The sequence below is a fragment of the Siphateles boraxobius genome, unplaced genomic scaffold (genome assembly GCF_051911475.1).
Source record: "Siphateles boraxobius isolate OS27281-9 unplaced genomic scaffold, OSU_SipBor_1 22, whole genome shotgun sequence".
In the NCBI taxonomy this organism is placed as follows: domain Eukaryota; kingdom Metazoa; phylum Chordata; class Actinopteri; order Cypriniformes; family Leuciscidae; genus Siphateles; species Siphateles boraxobius.
The window spans coordinates 17,272,748-17,292,908 of record NW_027508833.1 but is presented as its reverse complement, the minus strand read 5'-3'; the positions used below and the strand labels follow the sequence as shown (position 1 = coordinate 17,292,908).

The 20,161-nt window shown below is 37.3% G+C and overlaps 1 protein-coding gene across 4 annotated transcripts in view; it reads left to right on the top strand.

Annotated features, from left to right (window-relative positions):
- LOC143746763 (utrophin-like) overlaps window positions 1-20,161 on the top strand; it is a 100,654-nt gene that overhangs the window by 10,407 nt on the left and 70,086 nt on the right. The window contains exons 5-15 of one of the 4 annotated variants that reach the window (XM_077238813.1): window positions 417-679; window positions 6,976-7,054; window positions 7,677-7,737; window positions 8,609-8,670; window positions 8,850-8,924; window positions 10,566-10,767; window positions 11,431-11,516; window positions 11,832-11,989; window positions 14,241-14,407; window positions 15,677-15,788; window positions 17,670-17,806. In XM_077238813.1, coding sequence (XP_077094928.1) covers window positions 417-679; window positions 6,976-7,054; window positions 7,677-7,737; window positions 8,609-8,670; window positions 8,850-8,924; window positions 10,566-10,767; window positions 11,431-11,516; window positions 11,832-11,989; window positions 14,241-14,407; window positions 15,677-15,788; window positions 17,670-17,806 — 1,402 coding nt within the window. Of the gene's footprint in view, window positions 1-347; window positions 680-6,975; window positions 7,055-7,676; window positions 7,738-8,608; window positions 8,671-8,849; window positions 8,925-10,565; window positions 10,768-11,430; window positions 11,517-11,831; window positions 11,990-14,240; window positions 14,408-15,676; window positions 15,789-17,608; window positions 17,811-20,161 lie in introns of those variants that run through there. The other 3 variants (XM_077238815.1, XM_077238816.1, XM_077238817.1) reach the window with 3 other exon arrangements.

The window sequence follows — 20,161 nt, the reverse complement described above, 5'->3', positions numbered from 1 at the left end:
GAGAGGACCAGTTAGGAGGAACCGACTCAGTATACTAAATCGGACTTTCCAAAGTTACACAATAAGAGAGAGGAACAGTAAGGATGAATCGGACTTTCCAAAGCTATAAGAGAGAGGACAGAGTGTTAGTTTACATCAGATTGCAGTTCCATGAAATACAAATGTGACAGCTATGTGTTTGCGCTACAGCGCTAATTCTAGATGAAATTACTTTTAAGTGGCTGGAGTGTTACTGTAATAATGTTAAGGATGTCACATTTTCATATACCTCAGTTTAATATCAGTGTCATTATAAGTTTTTACCCACAGATGGCAAAATATTGTTATTCTTACTGTGGGAGAAATAATCACTCTAAATGATGACGAAGAACATCTCGTTTGAGGTCATTTGACTGAACGCTGATTTTAACTTCCAGCAGAGACAGCACAGGAAGAGAGGATTTGTCAGCTGGCTCAAGCGGTTCAGGATCAGGCCTTTGAGGTTCAGCAGCACTGGGAGCGGTTCAGTGCTCAGGCCGCCAGCTGGCAGCACAAGGTTGACTGGGCTCTGGGGAAACTTCAGGACCTCCAGGATGCCATGAACCAACTGGAGCTCAGCCATCTTGGGATGGAGAATGAAAACTGGCACTCTGAGGAACGCAGCATGGTCAACGGTGTGCTGGAGAATGAGGAAAATATTGTGAGTTCAAATAGATAATTACAGTATTCGTGTACAATAAGGTCCAATTAGCTACTGCTAGTAAATGCAGTAAATAAAATTAACTAACAATGGTCAATTCATTCGTTAGAGTGTTTATTAATCTTTGTTAACATTACTACTAATACTATTCATGTCAAATCATGTCCATTAAATAACACTGACAGATACAACTTTTGATTTTAACGATGTATTAGTAATTGTTGAAAGTAACTGTCACACTTATGTTCAGTTTGTTTAGTTATCAAGGACTTTTAATTTGCATTCACTAGTTTCTGTCTTCCTTTGTTAAGAACAACCGGTGACAGTAACATTAACGAAGATTAATAATAATCTTTATTATTAAGGACATGTTAAATTTAGTTTGTTCTAAAACCGTAGCCTACACTTTTTCTATTCCAGGTTTCAAAATTGTTTCAAAATATTTTAATACATGATTTCAATTTAAGCTTATAAAATTCTAGATGAAATTTTTTCTAAAAACAATATATTATTGACCAACTTTGTGTTTTTTTTACCATAACATAAAATTATCACATTTCATACAAGTCAGAATTGGTATATCTTTCTTATCAGGCTTTATTAGGAACTCTTTATTATAAACTCTGTTATTATTTTAATGACATGATTTAATATGCAAGGTGTCTTTTATTTAGGATTAGGTATATGGTATGTGTCTATTTGAAAGCATTAAATATGAAATATTATCATCAGTGTTTATTGAGAGAAGGGGGAAAATGTACTCTTGTACTACAGATGTCAGCACGTTCACTGTCTGGTCTTCAGTTTATTTCAGTTTGACCTCCATATCCTCAGAACTCTATTATATACTTGGCTATGTCACAGGTAACTCATCCCTGAGCTGTGTCTCATATCTCATGTGATGACCAAATATGAAATATTTGATGTAAGTTTAGCCTTGAATGGAATAAGGCAGGAGCCTGGCGCAGATTTGGCATTACAAGGGCATTTCAATAAATAAGTTAACAAGACCTGTTATGTGAGTACATGCATCTGTTTGATTGAAATATCTTGTCTGGTCAGATTAGGTTGAGTTTTATACATGCGGAACTTGCCTTCAGACCATGCCACCTATTGGTCACACAACGTCAAACATCAGGGTCAAGATGGATTTATTGGTCAGATGTGCTGTAATGGGCATGCCACCAACTGGAATACATTGCTGTTGCAAATTAGATCTAAATAAATATTGATAATAAATCATAACTTGTAATAATTAATTATGAATATTTGGATCAGTTAATAGAATTAATTGAATGTATTAAAATTAATAGTACAATCTCTTAACCTGTTTGTCCCGTGAACACTCAGTGTTAATTGTTTTTAATTCTAAGAAATGTTCATTTCCGGGGTGAGAGAAATGAACATTTCATACTGTACAGTACCACTAGTCAAAATCAAAAAATCGTAAATTAAACTTTATTGCAAGCAAAGAATCGAAAGCAAACATGTATTGTGCATGTCATGATTCTTGGCTTGTGTTCCCCTTGTCTTGTGTGAACATTTATTATTTCCTATTTTGTGCCATGTTTTTGTAGTCCTTTGTAGTTTTTCCTGTTGATTAGTTAATGATTGTTCCCAGGTGTATCTTGTTTCCTAATTACTTAGTTAAGCTTGTTTGTCCCTGTGTATTTATAGCCATTGTGTTTCACATGTTACTTTGTCAGTTGTTGTATGTATAATTGTTGCCTCTGTGACCCCCCTGGTTTTGTTCCTTTGTTCTTCGAGTTCTGTGTTCTCTGTTTTACATGTTACTTTATTAAATAACCTTGCGTTTAGATCCTCGTCTTCGCCTACTTTCATCAGCTTGTGACAGTGCACAAGTTTTATTAACTAGATCACAAACATAACTAATCTAAACACACATACACACAATCACACATACATGGGTAAAATGGTAAGTGACAGAATGAATCCGGAAGCAGGAAATAGAATCCATTTAGGATTGGAATGGAATGGAGAAAAATATCAGTTTAACTATGAAAAAAAACATCAGCTTATTATTTTCAAAGCACCTCATTAAATGTATACTTAAATGGCCTTTGCAGTGAAAGCATTTCGTGAAGTTCCTGAAGAAGGATTTTGATGGTTCCACGAATCTCAATCGATTTCTTCTGCAGTAAATGAAGAAATGGTGACGAACTGGCATGGTTCTTTGACTCTGTTTTGGTGGTTGAAAGTTCTCTCTCTCTTTCCATGAGCACATGGCTGGAGTGCAGATTGTGGCCTCCCGGCCCGGGGCCGGAGAGGCCACGCAGAGCAGCCAGGAGAAGGGAGGAAGTCAGAAGAGCTGATGGTTGGAGTTGCGGTTGACTTCTGCATTGAATGAAGAAATTGTGCCAAACTGCTGATGTTGTCCTTGATTATCAAAAGACATTACACAAGACAGTAAAACATTCACACAGTGTCCTGGGGTGCATGTTCATTTATAGATCAATTTGTCTATAAATCAATGCAGGAAAGTCTGTTTTAAGGGACGTGGGTCTTTTCTATGGCCTCTGGTTTTTCCATGTGACCAAATTTTTTAGAGCAATAAACCTTCTTATCAGTTAGGAGTCATGGTAACTGAGGCCCTTCTTGCCCTAGATGGGGGATGGGTCCGTAGATCCCAGAGTGAGTTAAGTTTTTTTTTTTTTACACCTAGTTCGTTTGAACCCTCCAAATGCTCTTGGAGGGGTCCAGCGTGTATATGTGAACAAACCAAGTGATCTCAGATCCCCCTAAAGGGACCAAAAAGCGAACCATACTCAGACCACATCAGGGGGTGGTCTGAGTACGGTTCGTTTGTGGGTCGGTTTGTGGTTCGATTTCTTTGTGATATGTGAAAACGATGAGGTCCCGGTCCACTTTGCGTTTCGTTTCAACATAAGTACTGCTTTTGAAGAAATATCGCACTATCGTGCTACAGTGTAGACTGTTCTATGCAGATCTGGTGCCTCCGTCCCAACATACTGTACAACATGAAATACATTCATTTCACATGTTAACACAGCAGTTTTACGCTCACGTGACACTGCAGTTATTCGCAGTCATGAACGTGTATAATTTGCATGTGTAAATAAATGCATAAAATAATGTTGCATAACATTTCATTCGTGTGCTGTTCTGAGCGCGTACACACGAAGCGCGCACACTCTAGAAGCTTGCAACGCGTGAGTACTGAACTAAGTTATCTTTCGGATCTTGTTGGGCTTAAACTGCCAAAACACACACACACACACAAAAAAAACATAAACATAAACACAGTCGGTTCTGTCAAAAATGAAAGTTGAAGCTGAAATGTAAACGGATGCGTGTCTTTATCCGTGCTGCTTTAGATCTTAAAGTGGCAGCAACCAAATAATACACATGCTGCCGCTAGTCCTTAAAGCTGCAGTAGGGAGTTTTGAGAAAATGTTGACTTAGCCTGAAAATTTGAACAAGCACAACTTACAGGTCTTGCTTGCTCTCTGCTGCGCTACAGCCCTCCCTCCACAGCTCCTCCCCCACAGCGGAGCCTGCCGTGAACGCGCAGGCTAGTAAGCAAGACCACCGATGACGGCGGATTATAAACAGTTATGGAACATTCACTAATAGGGACGAAACATCAACAATATGCTTTACATTGACTATGGCCTGCCCATACTTTGACTACAAACTTGGTCCTCAAATCATTATGTATTTTGCAATACATGTAACTTTATAATGTTGCACTCTTCCTATAAGATACAAATAGCTAGTAAGATAACGCTAAAGGATTAGTTCACTTTTAAAAAAACTTTTGCTGATAATTTACTCACCCCCATGTCATCCAAGATGTCCATGTCTTTCTTTCTTCAGTCGAAAAGAAATTAAGGTTTTTGATGAAAACATTCCAGGCTTTTTCTCCATATAATGGACTTCAATAGGACACAAACGTTTCAAGGACCAAATGACAGTTTCAGTGCAGCTTCAAAGGGCTTTAAACGATACCAGACGATGAATAAGGGTCTTATCTAGCGGAAGATCGGTCATTTCAAAAATAAATAAAAAACTTTAAGTTTTATAAGCAAAAATGCTCGCCTTGCTCTGTTCTGTGATGCACGTTCGTGATCCTGTTCGAACTCGTTCATCAAATGAACAAATCTTTTTTCGAGTCATTTCGTTCGTTGAATGAACGAAATGACTCCAAAAAAGACTCGTTCAAAATGAACAAATCTTTTTTCGAGTAATTTCGTTCGTTGAATGAACGAAATGACTCGAAAAAAGATTTGTTCATTTGGATGAACGAGTTCGAACAGGAGAGTCACGAACGACGGTACGCGCTCGCGCTGTGCAAGAGAGGGGTGATCAGCGCGTACGCGAGCGTGATTGACACTGCTAAGACATTCCTCCTGGCTCTGATTGGTTGTTTCTGACCGGGAGCGGTGTATTTCTGCAAATGGCAATAGGACCACAAGGAGGAGCCAGAGGAGCTTGATTTTTTCACAGATTATCTGTCTCATATTCTACTGTCAGGATATAATGACAGTTTTAACAAATATTTGTTTACAAAAGTTACCTACTGGAGCTTTAATTAATACAACAAAAAAGAAAATCACTCACTGATATTCACTGAAAAACTTCAGTAGCTTAAATAAGAATCAATGTATAATTTTTACAGTGAAGTCTATATAGCATTTTATATTTTACATGGTTTATTCAATTTCATGTTTGAATTGTGTTGTTATATAGGCTACTGTGTACTATAGCCTACAGTGTCTGAAAAAATAAAGCACTCTTTATTTTATGTGTATAGTATGTTTTTTATTTGTAATGTGCAGCTTTGTTCTTATTTTTAATAATAAAGATGTTTATCTTCTTTTGTTCTTAGAACAGCGTTACAATGCCACGTAAAAGTAAAACAAAAAACAAAACAAAAATGACAGAAGTACATGAGCACCCATGACTACAAGCGTTTAAAATTAAGAAATTAAGGATTCCTGTGCCTTCTACGACAACCTGGATGAAATATTGGGTGCAAGCGCTTGTGCTTGTCTGATAGATGTTGTTGAAGGTGGAAGTGTGCACATGCAACATTCACAAAAAACTTTGTGAGTTCTTTTGAGGTTGTGGTGTGATAAAGAAAGGGTCTGAGATCACTTCAATGCAGAAGAGAATAAAAAAAGAAACCGGGTTCTCTTTTGAGTCCACTATACTGTGAACACCAAAAGGACTGAGGTCACTGTCGCCTGGTTTGCTTTCTGGTTCACTTTAAGTGAACTGGGTTTGGTTCTTTTAAAACGAACTATGTGTGAAAAGAGCTGTTAAGGAATAACAAATAACAATAACAAATAATTGTGTCTGATTTGTCTCAGTCATTACATTGCTTTTGGATTATTTCAGTCTTCAGGTTTAGAATAGTTTTTACTAGCCCATGTAATTGTTATAAATATACCAATTTAAGCTAGCTGGCATCATTCACTGATCTGTTCATAAGATTTATTCAAACCCCAGCATTGACCTTGAAGAATTTATTATTTTTAATCTCGCTTTAGGATCACTCAGACCACGCGGAGCCCAGTTTGTTTTTGTTTGCTCCCTTTATCCCGAGGCTTGACGAGTGTGTGACTGTCATGTTGTTTTGAGGATCCTGTGGGCAGAAATATTGACCTTCCATATCGACCTGGGAAGCTGGAGAACATAGATAATTAATCTGCTACCCACCCACCCACCCCCTCTTGGGCCTTGTTTCACCAATGCTCCCCATCTAACCACAGTCAGACAGCTGCTAGCTAACTCATTTTTGGAGACAACAATATTTGTCACCCCAAGTGAGCATCTTGGGATTTGATGTAATAGTTATATTAAAATAACTGAAAGAGTTGCACCATTTGTGCTTTTGGGATGTGGCATTGTGGCATCACATTAAATTAAAAGTACACTAATTATATTTTGCCAGAGATGTGTCTCCACAGGCTCTTGAAGACAGGCATGTTGGATAATGAGCATCTGCATTTCAGAAGTGAAGTACCAGAGACTTCTTTCTCATATTCCAAGAACAATGTCTTTATTTTTCTCCAGACTGCCCCCTGCTTAGTCTTCTCTTTGGATGAAAAGCCTTTAAAGCTCTGTAATTTCCCTCTGATCTGAGCTACTATTATGTCTCGGTTGGGGTCTTGGAGAGGTCTATTTCAGTGCATTATGGTCTGACAGCACAGTGAGATGTTAGGCATCATTTTTTATCTTGCCATCTGTTGTAGTCAATTCGTTCAATCTTGATTGTTTGAGAACATTTTTCTTTTTCAAAATCTTACCAGGGGACTATGGGTAATCAGCAACGGCAGTTGCAATGCTCTCAAACGGATAGGAGACATTTGTCCCATGACTTCTTGTCTGGTAAGTTGGGCATAATGTTTTTTAAACATTTTTCAGCATTCCCATAATCATGGAAAACATTTAGCATTTAGAAATTGTGATTTCCAGGCCCGGGAAACTTACTGTACACTACCATTTAAAGTTTGGTGGTCAGTCAGATTTCAAATCAGTAAGCATGCAAAAAACTGAGAAGAATTTTACATTAAAGCTGTTCTTTTGAACTTTCTATTCCTCAAAGAATAGAAATGTATCACCGTTTTCACAAAAATATTAAGAAGCATAACTGTTTTGGTGAGCATAAGAGACTTCTTTCAAAAACATAAACAAATCTTGCTGACCTCAAACATTTGAATGGTAGTTTACATAGTTATACTCAACTCTGAAGTATTTAACTGGCTAGAAATTGGTCTTTTGGAACACAATACCTAAAAGAAAAAGAAAGAAAAAAACATCCCCCCTTTATCAATCCTTATCAAGTCAGCTTGAACCAGCTGAACTAGCCATAAAATTGGTCAAAAAGTGGGGAAACCCCAATTTGCCTCAAATACTATTTCTTTTTTCCAATATACAATATAAAACTGTATTGTTTGAAAGTTATTCAATTGTCATAAATTTATCTTTGAAACCTTGTCTCCCCAACCAGTTTCCGTTCAGTTCCCGTGGCAGAGAGCTGTTTTTCATAATGGCGTCCCTTATTATATCAAGTGAGTTTTGCTTCATACATTCTCATCTCCGCTATGACACTTCATGCACTTCATGTGATTTCCCATGTGTTCAGTTTTGCATCAGTATAAAGTTAGTCCACAAATCTAAATCTAGTTGCACAGTCATCCTTGCTAAAATGTATTACATTTACCATAGGTCTCCCAAATACTTACCATTCAGAGGTTTGGGTTCTGTAAGATTTTTAAAAAATGTTTTTATAGAAGTCTCTTATGCTAACCAAGGCTGCATACTGTGGAGACCACAGTAAAAACATTACATTTGTGAAATTTTATTGTAGTTTAAAAAACGGTTTTCTATTTGAATATATTTTAAAATTTTATTTATTTCATTTATGTAATTTATTTCAGGATTTTATTTATGTTCTGAATATTTCAGTATCGTTACTCCAGTCTTCAGTGTCACATGATCCTTCAGAAATCATTTTAATATGCAGATTTTCTGCTCAAGAAACATTTCTTATTATTATGAATGTTGAAGACAGTTGTGCTGCTTTCTATTTTTAAGGAAACTGTTGCAGGTTTCTTTCAGGATTCTTGATGAATACAAATTTATTTGAAATAGAAAAGGCATTTATAATGTGACAAAAGATTTCTGTCACTTTTTATCAATTTCATGCATCCTTGCTGAATAAAAGTATAATAATCTTACTGACCCCAAACCTTTGAACAGTAGTGTATAATTACTAATAATTCCACATAGTGTTCATTAAGATATTAATGTTTAAATTAATGTAATCTCCTTCAAATACATGTGAAAAAAAAAACATTCCAAATCTTTATATCATTTCCATGCTTCCATTTGACACAATCCAAACCAGGGAATTGATGTTGATGATTAATTATGTTTCAGTCACGAGCAGCAGACCACCTCGTGGGATCATCCAAAGATGACCCAACTATTTCAGTCAATGGGTCTGTCCTTTAACCTGTCAATCAATGTCAAGTGTTCTGTCATTCTCTCTGTGTAGTTCACTACTTTATATAAGTACAAAATGCAGATTTCTCACGATATATTGCTCAGTATTTGTTTGAAAATAAAACTTTTCTGATGAACTTTCCTAATTCACCCTAATGTTTTACGCTCTGTGCAGCTGATCTGAGTCATGTGCGTTTCTCCGCTTACCGCACAGCTATGAAGAGCCGCAGGCTACAGAAGGCCCTCTGCTGTGAGTTATACGATACCTTATCATTTACGTCTTAAACTTATTCCTTCACTAACACAATCATGGTACTTCTGTGGGGGATTTTGTACCATTGCAATACCATATTTTTTGGTACATTTATCATTGCATTGCAAATCTCTGTCAGTGTAAACTCCCCTCTTCACTGCACACTCAAAATGACTGGAGGAAATACAAAGGGAAAAACTGATTACAGCAAAAGACAAAGACAATTTTAAACATGAAATCTTGATCTCTCTCTGCTAATTTTGCCAGGCACTATTGGGATGTTTACGGTACACTAACTATTGTCTTTGATCTTCAAATTGCAGTAGGATTTTGAAAGCATTAGAGCCAGCAAGCAATCGGCTGATAATGCAAGGCTGAAGCCAAGTCTGGACTCAGAGAAGGGCTACTCTCTGAGTAAACAGACGACTTTTCTGGAAACTAGTATTAACACTCTCACTTCAACATTAGCATCCTCATCCTAGACGCAATCACACGTGCAAGTCTATCACACATCTGTATTGTCTTTATCTACATTTCCTTCCTGTCACACCCTCTTCCCTCTCTCTTCTCTCCACATGCTGAGATCACTAACTGCTTGACTTTTAAAAAGTTGTTATTCAGTTGCATTCACTGTAGGGGGCTAGAAAAAAATACTATTGAAATAATAGCAAGCATGGGGTGGCATATTTCATGGTACAAGCCATAACCTCTGGTTATTGTCTCAGCTTTATTATTGTTGTTATATTATTAACTATAGGGGGCAAGACAAAAATACTATTGACATAATTGCAAGCATGGGGGGACATTACTTCATACTAGTACTAGCCATAACCTCTGATTATTGTTTGAGTTTTAACTAAGCTGTTATATAGACAACAAACAGAAGTACTATCCCAGACAGCCCATATCTGGTACGCATTGAATCCACATGTACCAGATGTGGCCCGGATCTGGGCCAATACTTTGCTGTGTGTGTTATAAATAATGGCAAGCATGGACAGCCTATTAAATAGTATAAGCCAAAACCTCTGTTTATAATGATCAGACTGACGAGTTTGTGACCATGGGATCCTCGTAAAAGAACGGCCAGCGCGAGACCCTGAGCGGCATTGGTATCTGAATAGAATAATCAAGTGTATACATAAATTATTATACAAATGGTCAATAATCCATTTGCATTCCAACCTAATTTGAGGTTGAGATAAAATGGAGTCAGATAAAAGTTTAATTGGAATTAAACTATTTTGCCCCACTGAAAAGACAGAATGGACAGGTGAGGTATCCTTCCCCCACTCTATTGGAAACTCTATACATTAACAAGCTGATCAGAAATAGCCTGCAGTCAGGTTGGTTGGATAGTGTTTTTGGTAAAAGACAGCTGCTGCGTTTTGCTTCATATCTTTGGATGTGGGTAATGTTGAGAAAGGGTAGTTGTTGAAACGTATAATTGGTTGCAAATCTGATGAATGCTGATAAGAAATATAATTTTTTGCTGCCTTTTCACCAGGGAATTTTCATTACACGCCAACGGATGAGTTACGCTCTGGTGACTTTCATTAAAATACACTGAATGGAATTCATTGTGGACAGAAATGAGTGGAGATGAAATCGTATGTGAATACCGTCTGTCTGTTTCAGTGGACCTTTTGGAGCTCAGCAGAGCCCAGAGCGTCTTTGATCAACACAAACTCACTCATAATGAGCAGCTACTGGAGATTCCATGCATCATAAACTGTCTCTGCACAATCTACCATGAACTTCGGCAGGTGCATCCGGATCTGGTTAATGTCCCTCTGTGTGTGGATCTGTGTCTCAACTGGCTTCTAAAAGTCTATGACAGGTCGGTATGGGTCTTATCTTCAATAGAGTGGCCATAAACATCTTTAGTCACATTTAAAAATGAATGAATGTTGCATTAAATAACAAAATATCTGGCATTTGTTAAGAGAAGTAAATAAAGTGATATTTATTTGAAAGAATGACAGCTTTAGTAGACCTACACACAAGCATGAGTATTTATTTCATAAAAGTTTATTTGGTGTGATAAAACAATATATACTGTTTAAAATTAAGGGGGAAAAAAGTAAGACCTTGCAGTTGTGTCCATAGTTCTGAAAAAAGCTTTTTTTAAATTTGTCTAACAATGCAATGATATTTATACATGTTTAAGTCTGACTAAATTGTCCAAGTACATTTTAGTACCACTGTAAATATTCTCATAAAAAAACAATAATCCTGTGACCTCTAAACTATTGCAGATAATCTCCTCCTTAATGGTGGCTCTCATACATTTTTGATTTTAATGTTTATGTTAATTTCTTTTGCAGTCCTACATCAATAATTGTATTTTTGCCAAGAAGACAAGCTGACACAAAACTGTTTAGTAAAGACTACCTGTGGTTGTTACTCACATACAAGATATTTACCAGACATTCGAAAGAAAATACGTGTGTAATTTCTGTGGCTCTGTGGGTAATTTCTGTTCTCTGTTTTCTGTTAATAGTGGCAGAAGCGGAAAAGTTCAAGTGCTGTCTATTAAGATCGGCTTATTTTCTCTTTCAAAAGGACCCATAAAGGACAAGTACAAATGCAAGTATTTAGATATGAAATATGTATTCTATATGTTTAGTTAATTCTCAATTTATAAATGAGATGAATTAAGTTATGTGCGAGACACTGGCTTCTTTCTTTCACTTTAATATTTGTGCACAATTTCACTGGAAACTTTGATTTCAGTGTCTTTAAAGGTCTCAGACCTACTGGGAGTGGAATGCAACACTGTCCTTGCTGTGACCACTACAAGGACATTTATAAATTGGATCTTAAGTCTAAAACCTTACCCACTCACCCTCCTAGTCTGATAATGTGATGTTTTTTGAGTTTTGCTCGTGTTGTCCTCCACAGACCTGTTCGCTCAGGTGGCCAGCGCTGCAGGGCTCTGTAACCAGAGGCAGCTGGCGTTACTGTTACACAACGGCATCCGAATCCCACATCAGCTCGGGGAGGCGGCTGCGTTCGGAGGGAGTAACATGGAGCCCAGTGTCCGGAGCTGCTTTCAATATGTGAGTTAACACTGCCTGTCGGCTACAGAAAGATTATGAGATCTTTTTATATCAGTTGTTTTAATTCTCTTTTTATATCAGTTGTAAATCCTAGACAGCAATGAGATTTAATCAAGGTTAAATGGAGATTTGTGAGACAGATTATTCTCCTGAGAACCAGTGTTATATTAGTTAGTTACTACTATCATAGTTTTATTAAAGTGCCCCTCTTATGTTGTTTTAAAGGTTCCTAATTTTGTTTTGGAGGTCTATTACAATAGGTTTACATGCATCCAAGATAAAAAACCCCACAATTTTATCAAAATATACATTGCAGCATCAGCTCTTTTCTCACAGTGTCTGAATGGTTCAATAAAGGATTTAGACTCTCTAAACCCTTCCTTTCCGAGAGCCTCCTGTGATCTGATTGGTCAGATGGCTCAGTTTGTTGTGATTGGTCGCTTAAAGCACGTGTCGGTAATTAAACGCCTATTACCATTTCTGAATTCCAGAGGCTTCCTCAGCGCTTGATACACACAGTGATAGGAACAGTAACGGTAACAGTTTTACTGTATCAATAAAGATTATAGGCTGGAATTATGCAAATGTATTACAAATCTATGTAGGTTCGTGCAGGAAGTAAGACTTGAATTACTGACGACTCATTTTAGGTTGTTCAGAATCTGTTCTTTCTTTTGGAAAACAATAACTACATTTGTCTTGCACTTTGATCATTGAAACTTTGCAGACCTTTTACAGCTACAGTTAATTACACTACATGAAAGGCGATATAAGGGGATAATTTTTTTAATTTTAGTTAAAATTTTTAGTAATTAGGTGTAAAATCATGTGCTTTTGTAATTTTTCTTAGTTTTTTTTAGTATGACTGATTTAATTTACTTTTAATTCAGTTTTAGTTTAAGTTATGTTTTAGTTTTTATTTAATTCCAGAATTTTAGTGCTTCAATTTAAACGTAATTCAGTCATCTTATTTCTTATTATCTTTTAGAAGTTTTTCCATCTAATATTTGTATTTTATTTAAGCTTTGTCAATTAGCAAAAAAATGTTTTAATAGTTTTTGTTTTTGTTAATCAAAGAAAAAAATAATTTTGAAGAGATGTCAACAATGTTTCAAAATAAGTGCACCTGAAAATACAGAGATCTCAATATGAACTCAATTATTTCTTATCAATTTCTTCCGAGGCCAAATGATCTACATTTAGCCACATTTGTTTTAGGCTTAATGGGATGCCTGTAAACACTGAATTAGTGCTAAGAAAGCATAAACAAACATATTTTCAGTATAAATCTGTGAGAAACATCTGATCAATTAGATGTTCCTCTGGGTGATGTCCATAATTTGGTCAAATTTATTCTGTTGAACCTCATTATATAAACATAGCAAAAGAAAATTAATTACTGAGGTAGTGAAAAAACTTGTGCATATATTAATAAATGACAATCTTTAACAAAAAGGTTTATTGATGCAAATCAAATGAACGAGATTCTATGATACATTATTCAGGTGTGTGGGACATTATATATTCCTAAAGGGAGCTGCTGAACGGATGCTCAGACTTGTTTATGTGGGTATAGGGGCTCATCATTACACATCAGTGAGTTTTGACATATAAATAAATGATGAGCTCTGTTATAAGAGTGGCAGGCCTGCCCGGGGATTTACACCGCCACTTTCAGACAGTTAGCGGTCAGTGTGACAGCTGATGCACAAGCTACTGAGAGATATTTAAATGAAATCCAATGGATTTGTGTGCATGCATTCCCATAATATCACATGATGGAGTGCTTTATGAAGTGAACCACATCCGCTGGTATAATGGAGTATTTATAAATCCGTTCAGCTCTCCTGAAATCCACCCTGGACGGGGCCTCCAATACTTCACTCTTTTACTTGAGTCACAGTGGAGCTCTTTTCATTTAATGTTCCATGTAATGAAAGACTCTTGATAGTCTTGCCTTAACTGGCCTGCTGTAATTGATTCATAACAGTAGTAGCAGTTTTAATGCCATGGGGGAGACACAAATGACCACAATTGGCCCCATTTGCTTCACTTCAAAATTACTAATGGATCTCTTGCCCCCAGGCTAATAAGGTTGTGATGGGATGTTATAGGTTTTGGGTTGTAGATGAATACTGAAATGATAAATAGACCATCGGAGGGCTTTTAGACTCAGACAGCTCCATTATAGTATATCATGCAATGCATTGCAGTAATGAATGAGGGGTTTGTCTGTGCTGGTGGGTTTCAGGTGGGCCGTGATGATGTCATCGAGCTGCAACAGTTTGCGGACTGGATGCATTTGGAGCCACAGTCCATGGTGTGGTTGCCTGTACTTCACAGAGTCGTCGCCGCAGAAACGGCCAAACACCAGGCCAGATGTAACATCTGTAAAGAGTGTCCCATGGTGGGCTTTAGGTAAAACAAAAGTGAATAATGGTGAATTTTTTTTTAGGGTGGAAGTGCAGAGTTGTGCCAGTGCTTTGGACTAAATAGGGTTGGAAACTCTTCAAATTCAAGTTTCTTTCTCTTCTTCAGCAAAAGAGGTGCATTGCCTTCAGATAATGTTGTTCGTCCACCTCAGAAGGTCAAACTAAATATTATTATAGCCATATATTATATTACTATTATTTTTACTATTATTTTTAAATGATCATCTTTATGCAAATGGAACAGTTTAAAACCTTGATATTTGTGATTTCATTATATTTAGCATTAAACATTAAATAAAGATGACAATTAAATAAATAAATTAACATTATTAAAAAAAATGTAATAATAATAATAATTTGATGCATAACTGGCAACATGGTTGCACTTTTCCCCGCTAAATTGAGCTGTCATGCATAACATATCTAACAGTTCTCATCACAAAAAAACTATACAGTATATTAATGCTTTTATTGTTGTAAAAAATAACTAATGTAAAATAACTAATAAGCAATGGTTCACCAGTTTGTCTTACTTGTGCCACAAGTCAAGTCACATTTATTTATAATACTATTATGCAATACAGATTGTTTCAGAGAAGCTTTACAGTAAATGGGAAAATAAAAGTATTGATGTTACATAATTCTTCAATTATGAATCAAATTCAATTTCAACTGTATGAGCAGCTCTACAGAAGACAATAGTGTAATTTATTCAGCTAAATTTAGTTTAGTTTTCATCTAGTATCAGTCAAGAGGCACATATATGAATGTTAACAAAACACTGCAATAACCAGGGGCGGTTCTAGACCTTTTTAGGGGGGATTAAGGTCCCCTATCTCTGTCGTCTCATCCCCCCTAAAACTAATCTCCCATCTGAATGATTGGTCCAGTGCTCCTTCCTCAAGAAAGTTTATAGTTTTTTTTTAAAGTCTTGTCAGTTTAAACATTCAAGAGATTTTAAGCCATTCAAACTTAAAAATGCTGCAAAAGAGAACTAAATGCGATACTGTTTACGAATTTGAAGTGTACTGCAGAAAGACTGGTATTATTATACCAATGGTACCATGGTACCAATTTAAGCTATTTTGACTTCTTATATAGTGGTGCCTAATTTAAAGAGGCACAACTTAGGCAATGGTCTCTTGCTACACATTCTCACTGTGAGCTAAACCCCCCTGAGGAAGAAATCCTCGAACTGCCCCTGGCAATAACAGATTATATTAGCTGGCCTGTGGAACATCTGTTTGTCCTTTAGGTATCGAAGTCTAAAGCATTTCAACTACAACGTGTGTCAGATGTGTTTTTTCTCGGGAAGGATTACCAAGGACCATCATCTCAGCTATCCCATGGTGGAGTACTGCACACCTGTGAGCATCTCGATCTCTTATGCTTTTATTTCAACAAAAAAGAAAAAACGATGGTTGTGTTTTTTTAAATGGTTCACTGTGGACAAAAAATTAGGAACGATAAAAGGGTGGGTGTTGCACAACCCTGAACTACTCAACTAATACTCTATTGAGAGTTAGTAGACATGTAGGTGCAACGTTACTTATAGTCAACAGAATGTATTAAAGGGACCATCAAAATAAAGTGAAACCATTATATTCATTTACATATATATATATATATATACCTTCTGTACGGCCTCCCCTGAGGAGGAACAGTTGTAACAGAGGAGTAGGAACAGTTGTAAATATAAAAATTAAAGAATTTAAGTTAACTAAACAAACTATAACTACATTAAACTATACAATCTAAACACAAAATAAAAGATGCAAATAAAAGGCATAGATCTAAAGATAACTTCCTCTGTAACTCTGTATAAACAGGAGAAAAAGATGTACAAAATTAATGGCGCCCAATCCCTACAGCGTCCTTAAATTAATATATAACCATTCCATAAATAATGAAACATAATGAAACACAAGAAAATACAACTTGCCCTGCACTAAGGGAATACAATTACAAAAATCCATTAACAACAATCAGTGCACCAGAACCTCCCCTACAATAATCTCACACACAATACAGTGATGTGAATAAGTTAGGATACCCATGCTAAAGTTGCCTAAAAAGAGGAATAAAAAATAATCTTTTGGAAATTGATCTTAATGCCTTAATTAGAAAAATGAGGAAAAATCCAATCTTTAAGGACACCAATTTTCGTTGTGTATGAATAATGTATCATAAATAAATATATGTTCTTCCTTAAAATACAGGGTGCATAAGTCAGGACACCCCTATGTTAAATTCCCATAGAGTCAGGCAGATTTGTATTTTGCGTGGCCAGTTATTTCATGGATCCAGGATAATATGCATCCTGATAAAGTTCCCTTGGCCTTTGGAATTAAAATATCCCCACATCATCACATTCCCTTCACCATATCTAGAGATTGGCATGGGGTACTTTCCATAAGATCATCTTTCAATGCAAATCAAACCAGCTATTAGGCTAACTGAAATAAAACCATGCCAATCTCTAGGTATGGTGAAGGGTGTGTGATGATGTGGGGATATTTTAATTCCAAAGGCCAAGGGAACTTTATCAGAATGCATAGTATCCTGGATCCATGAAATAACTGGCCTTTAAAAATAAAAATCTGCCCTGGTCTATGGGAATTTAACATAGGGGTGTCTTGACTTATGCACCCTGTATTTTAAGGAAGAACATTTATTTATTTATGATACATTATTCATTCACAAAGAAAACTGGTGTCTTTAAAGGTTGGATTTATCCTCATTTTTTTTAATTAAAGCATTAAGATCAATTTCCAAAAGATGATTTTTTATTCCTCTTTTTAGGCAACTTTAGCATGGGTGTCCTAACTTATTCACATCACTGTATATTACGTGGTACACAAAAACATGGGGAGAAAATGAGCACGCACGCACACTGTAGTCAACATTTAAAGCGGATCAAAAAAGTATATCAAAAGTTGTCCTAAGACAAGAACAGGTATTGTTCAAAATTAATGTAAAACTTTGATGAAAGGTTTTGATCCATTTCAAAATGTTGACTACTGTATATTACACACACATATATACATATTTATAAATGATTATAATTATATTAATTTTAAAAAATATTATAAATGTATAGCTTTTTTTTAATTCATAAATATTTTTGTATTCTTATTTTTAATTTTTTCTTTCTGATTTTTCCAAAACCTAAACACACTCCATCCAGACCCTGTCACTGTAATTCTTCATGCACAACAGAACATTTCCCTACAGCCTCTTTGTTACAGACGACCTCTGGAGAAGATGTGCGTGACTTCACCAAGGTGCTGAAAAACAAGTTCCGCTCAAAGAAGTACTTCACCAAACACCCTCGGCTCGGCTACCTGCCCGTGCAGACCATCCTCGAGGAAGAGCATTTGGAGACGTGAGTTTTCCTAGTGGAAATATTCAAGGTGCATCTTTCAGTAATGACTTCCTGTCATCACTCAGCCTCATTGAAAACATGCTTGTTTTTCTGAGTTCCTGAATTACTAAAGGTCTATTTATGTGCTATTTTTGTGCTGGAACATATTAGAGGCCATTCATGAATGTAATTCCAAAGCTGCCACTTTAACATCAACAAACAAAATGCTGCTTCCCTCTCCTGGATATGAATTTAATTACAAAAGCAATCAGGTGTCTGTTTAGTGTGATCGTGGGGGAAATGAAGAGACAGGACATTTATCTTGTTCAAGGCAATCTTTAAGTAAAACCAGCTGTTCACATTGGCTGGTGTAATGTCAGACCACAGACAATCGTACCAGTTCCCTTTCAAGGGAACTCGAGCTGCGTTTGAGACGCGGTGGGAACGCTCTGCGTGATTACGTCGTGAAGCACGTGTAAAATCAGTCCAATGGAAGCCTGCTACGACATAGGTGACGTCATAGACCAGGAAACTATAAAGCAACCCTGAAATCAGACCGCGATAGCTTCTGCACCTTCAGCAAGCGCTCTCTGTATATCTGTCCTTGTCTATTTATTGTTGTCTGTCAAGCCCAATATATCCATCATTATTATGGCGAGCAAGCAAGATTATAGACTGTGTGTTGTTCCCTGCCCTCGTTATATACGGGTGGGGACACACACATCAGCTTTGTGTTGCTTGTTTGGGAGTGGAGCATGCTCAGTCAGTCCTCGAGGGGGCTGATTGTGAGCGTTGTATGAGTCTATCTATGAAGACGCTCCGCTCTCGCCGATCGTTCTTTGAGGAGGACGGTACGGTTTGCGCTCCCCGCGCGGGTCCCGCTGTTGCCTAGACACGGCGGCGACTCGCATTTTGGGGTTCGAAATCGGATCTGACAGCGTGGGTTGGGACGGGCCCCGCCCTATCTCAGCTTTCACCTGCAGATCCAGTGTGCTGCGATTTCCAGTTCTGAGGAATTGGTATCGTTAGTGTTTTGTTAAGAAAAAGTGAACAAAACAAATAAGAAAAAGGCAGATGTTTGATTTTTCAATAAATAGGCAGCTCATAACTCTGTTGAATAAAGAGGAGCTTTTAAAAGGAGGCTTTTCTAATGCTGTTGCTAGTTAAATATTTACTGGACAGCTGAACATTATGAGAGTGAAAATAAAAAGAGTTTATTAGATGAAATATACCTAAAAAAACAGGAAAACTCTGTATCTCAGCCTCCTCGTCGGGGACTACTGGTTTTTCCCTATCTCCACACTGAGGTGTCGAGATCGTGGAATAAACCGGTTTCTATTTTATGTGTTTAATACCCAAACGTCTAACTAGAGTAATGTTATGGGTATTAAGTATCATGGTATGACAGTGCCTTGGATTATAGAGACGCTTGCGAGCTTTCTCTCTCCCGAGTCGGCGTCATCATTTTTAACCCCGACGTTACCCACCAGCCATCTTTAATAATAAATAAATTTTATTAGGCAGTACTGGTGGGTAAAGTATTTAAGGACATAGATGAATGTGAGGATGTCAGCATTGACTCTATTCGAGAATATATATATATATATATATATATATATATATATATATATATATATATATATATATATATATATATACACGTTTTTCTGATATAAAAATAAAGAAAAAGAAAGATAAAAATGTCTGTTCTTCTGGACGCTCCGCTTTCAAGAAAACTAAACCTTTCAGTGGCGTTCCAGAGGTTTCTTCCTCACCAATTTATGTTCCTGAAACTGGCATAGAGTACAAAGAAGAAGACCTGATGCCGAGGCTATCAGGCTTCTAAGGGTGGTCCCCTCCGGGGTAGGGACGGTTTTGAGAAATCGTTTCTCCTCGGCGCCCTCTGGGGTGCGACTCTCTGAGGAGGGTCGCAGCGCTGCCAGTTCGGTTGTTCCCTGCCGGTTCGCCGTTCAGGGCACCGAGGTGTCAGCGTCCCCATACGATCCTCCGAGGAGGGTCGTAGAGCAGTCAGTTCGGTCTCCCTGCCGGTTCGCCGTTTCAGGGTGCCGAGGTGCCTGCTTTTTCCTAGGATCCTCCGAGGAGGGTCGTAGGAACTAAGCTAGTTAGAGGTAGGCAAGATCTGAGGACTGTCGTCATCTCTAATAAAGCTTAGACAAGAAGTCCTGTCGAATGAAAAAAAAAAAAAAAAAAGAGGGACGGTTTTGAGAAATCGTTTCTCCTAACGGCGCCCTCTGGGGTGCGACTCTCTGAGGAGGGTCGCAGCGCTGCCAGTTCGGTTGTTCCCTGCCGGTTCGCCCGCTTCAGGGCGCCGAGGTGTCAGCGTCCCCGTGCAATCCTCTGAGGAGGGTTGTAGAA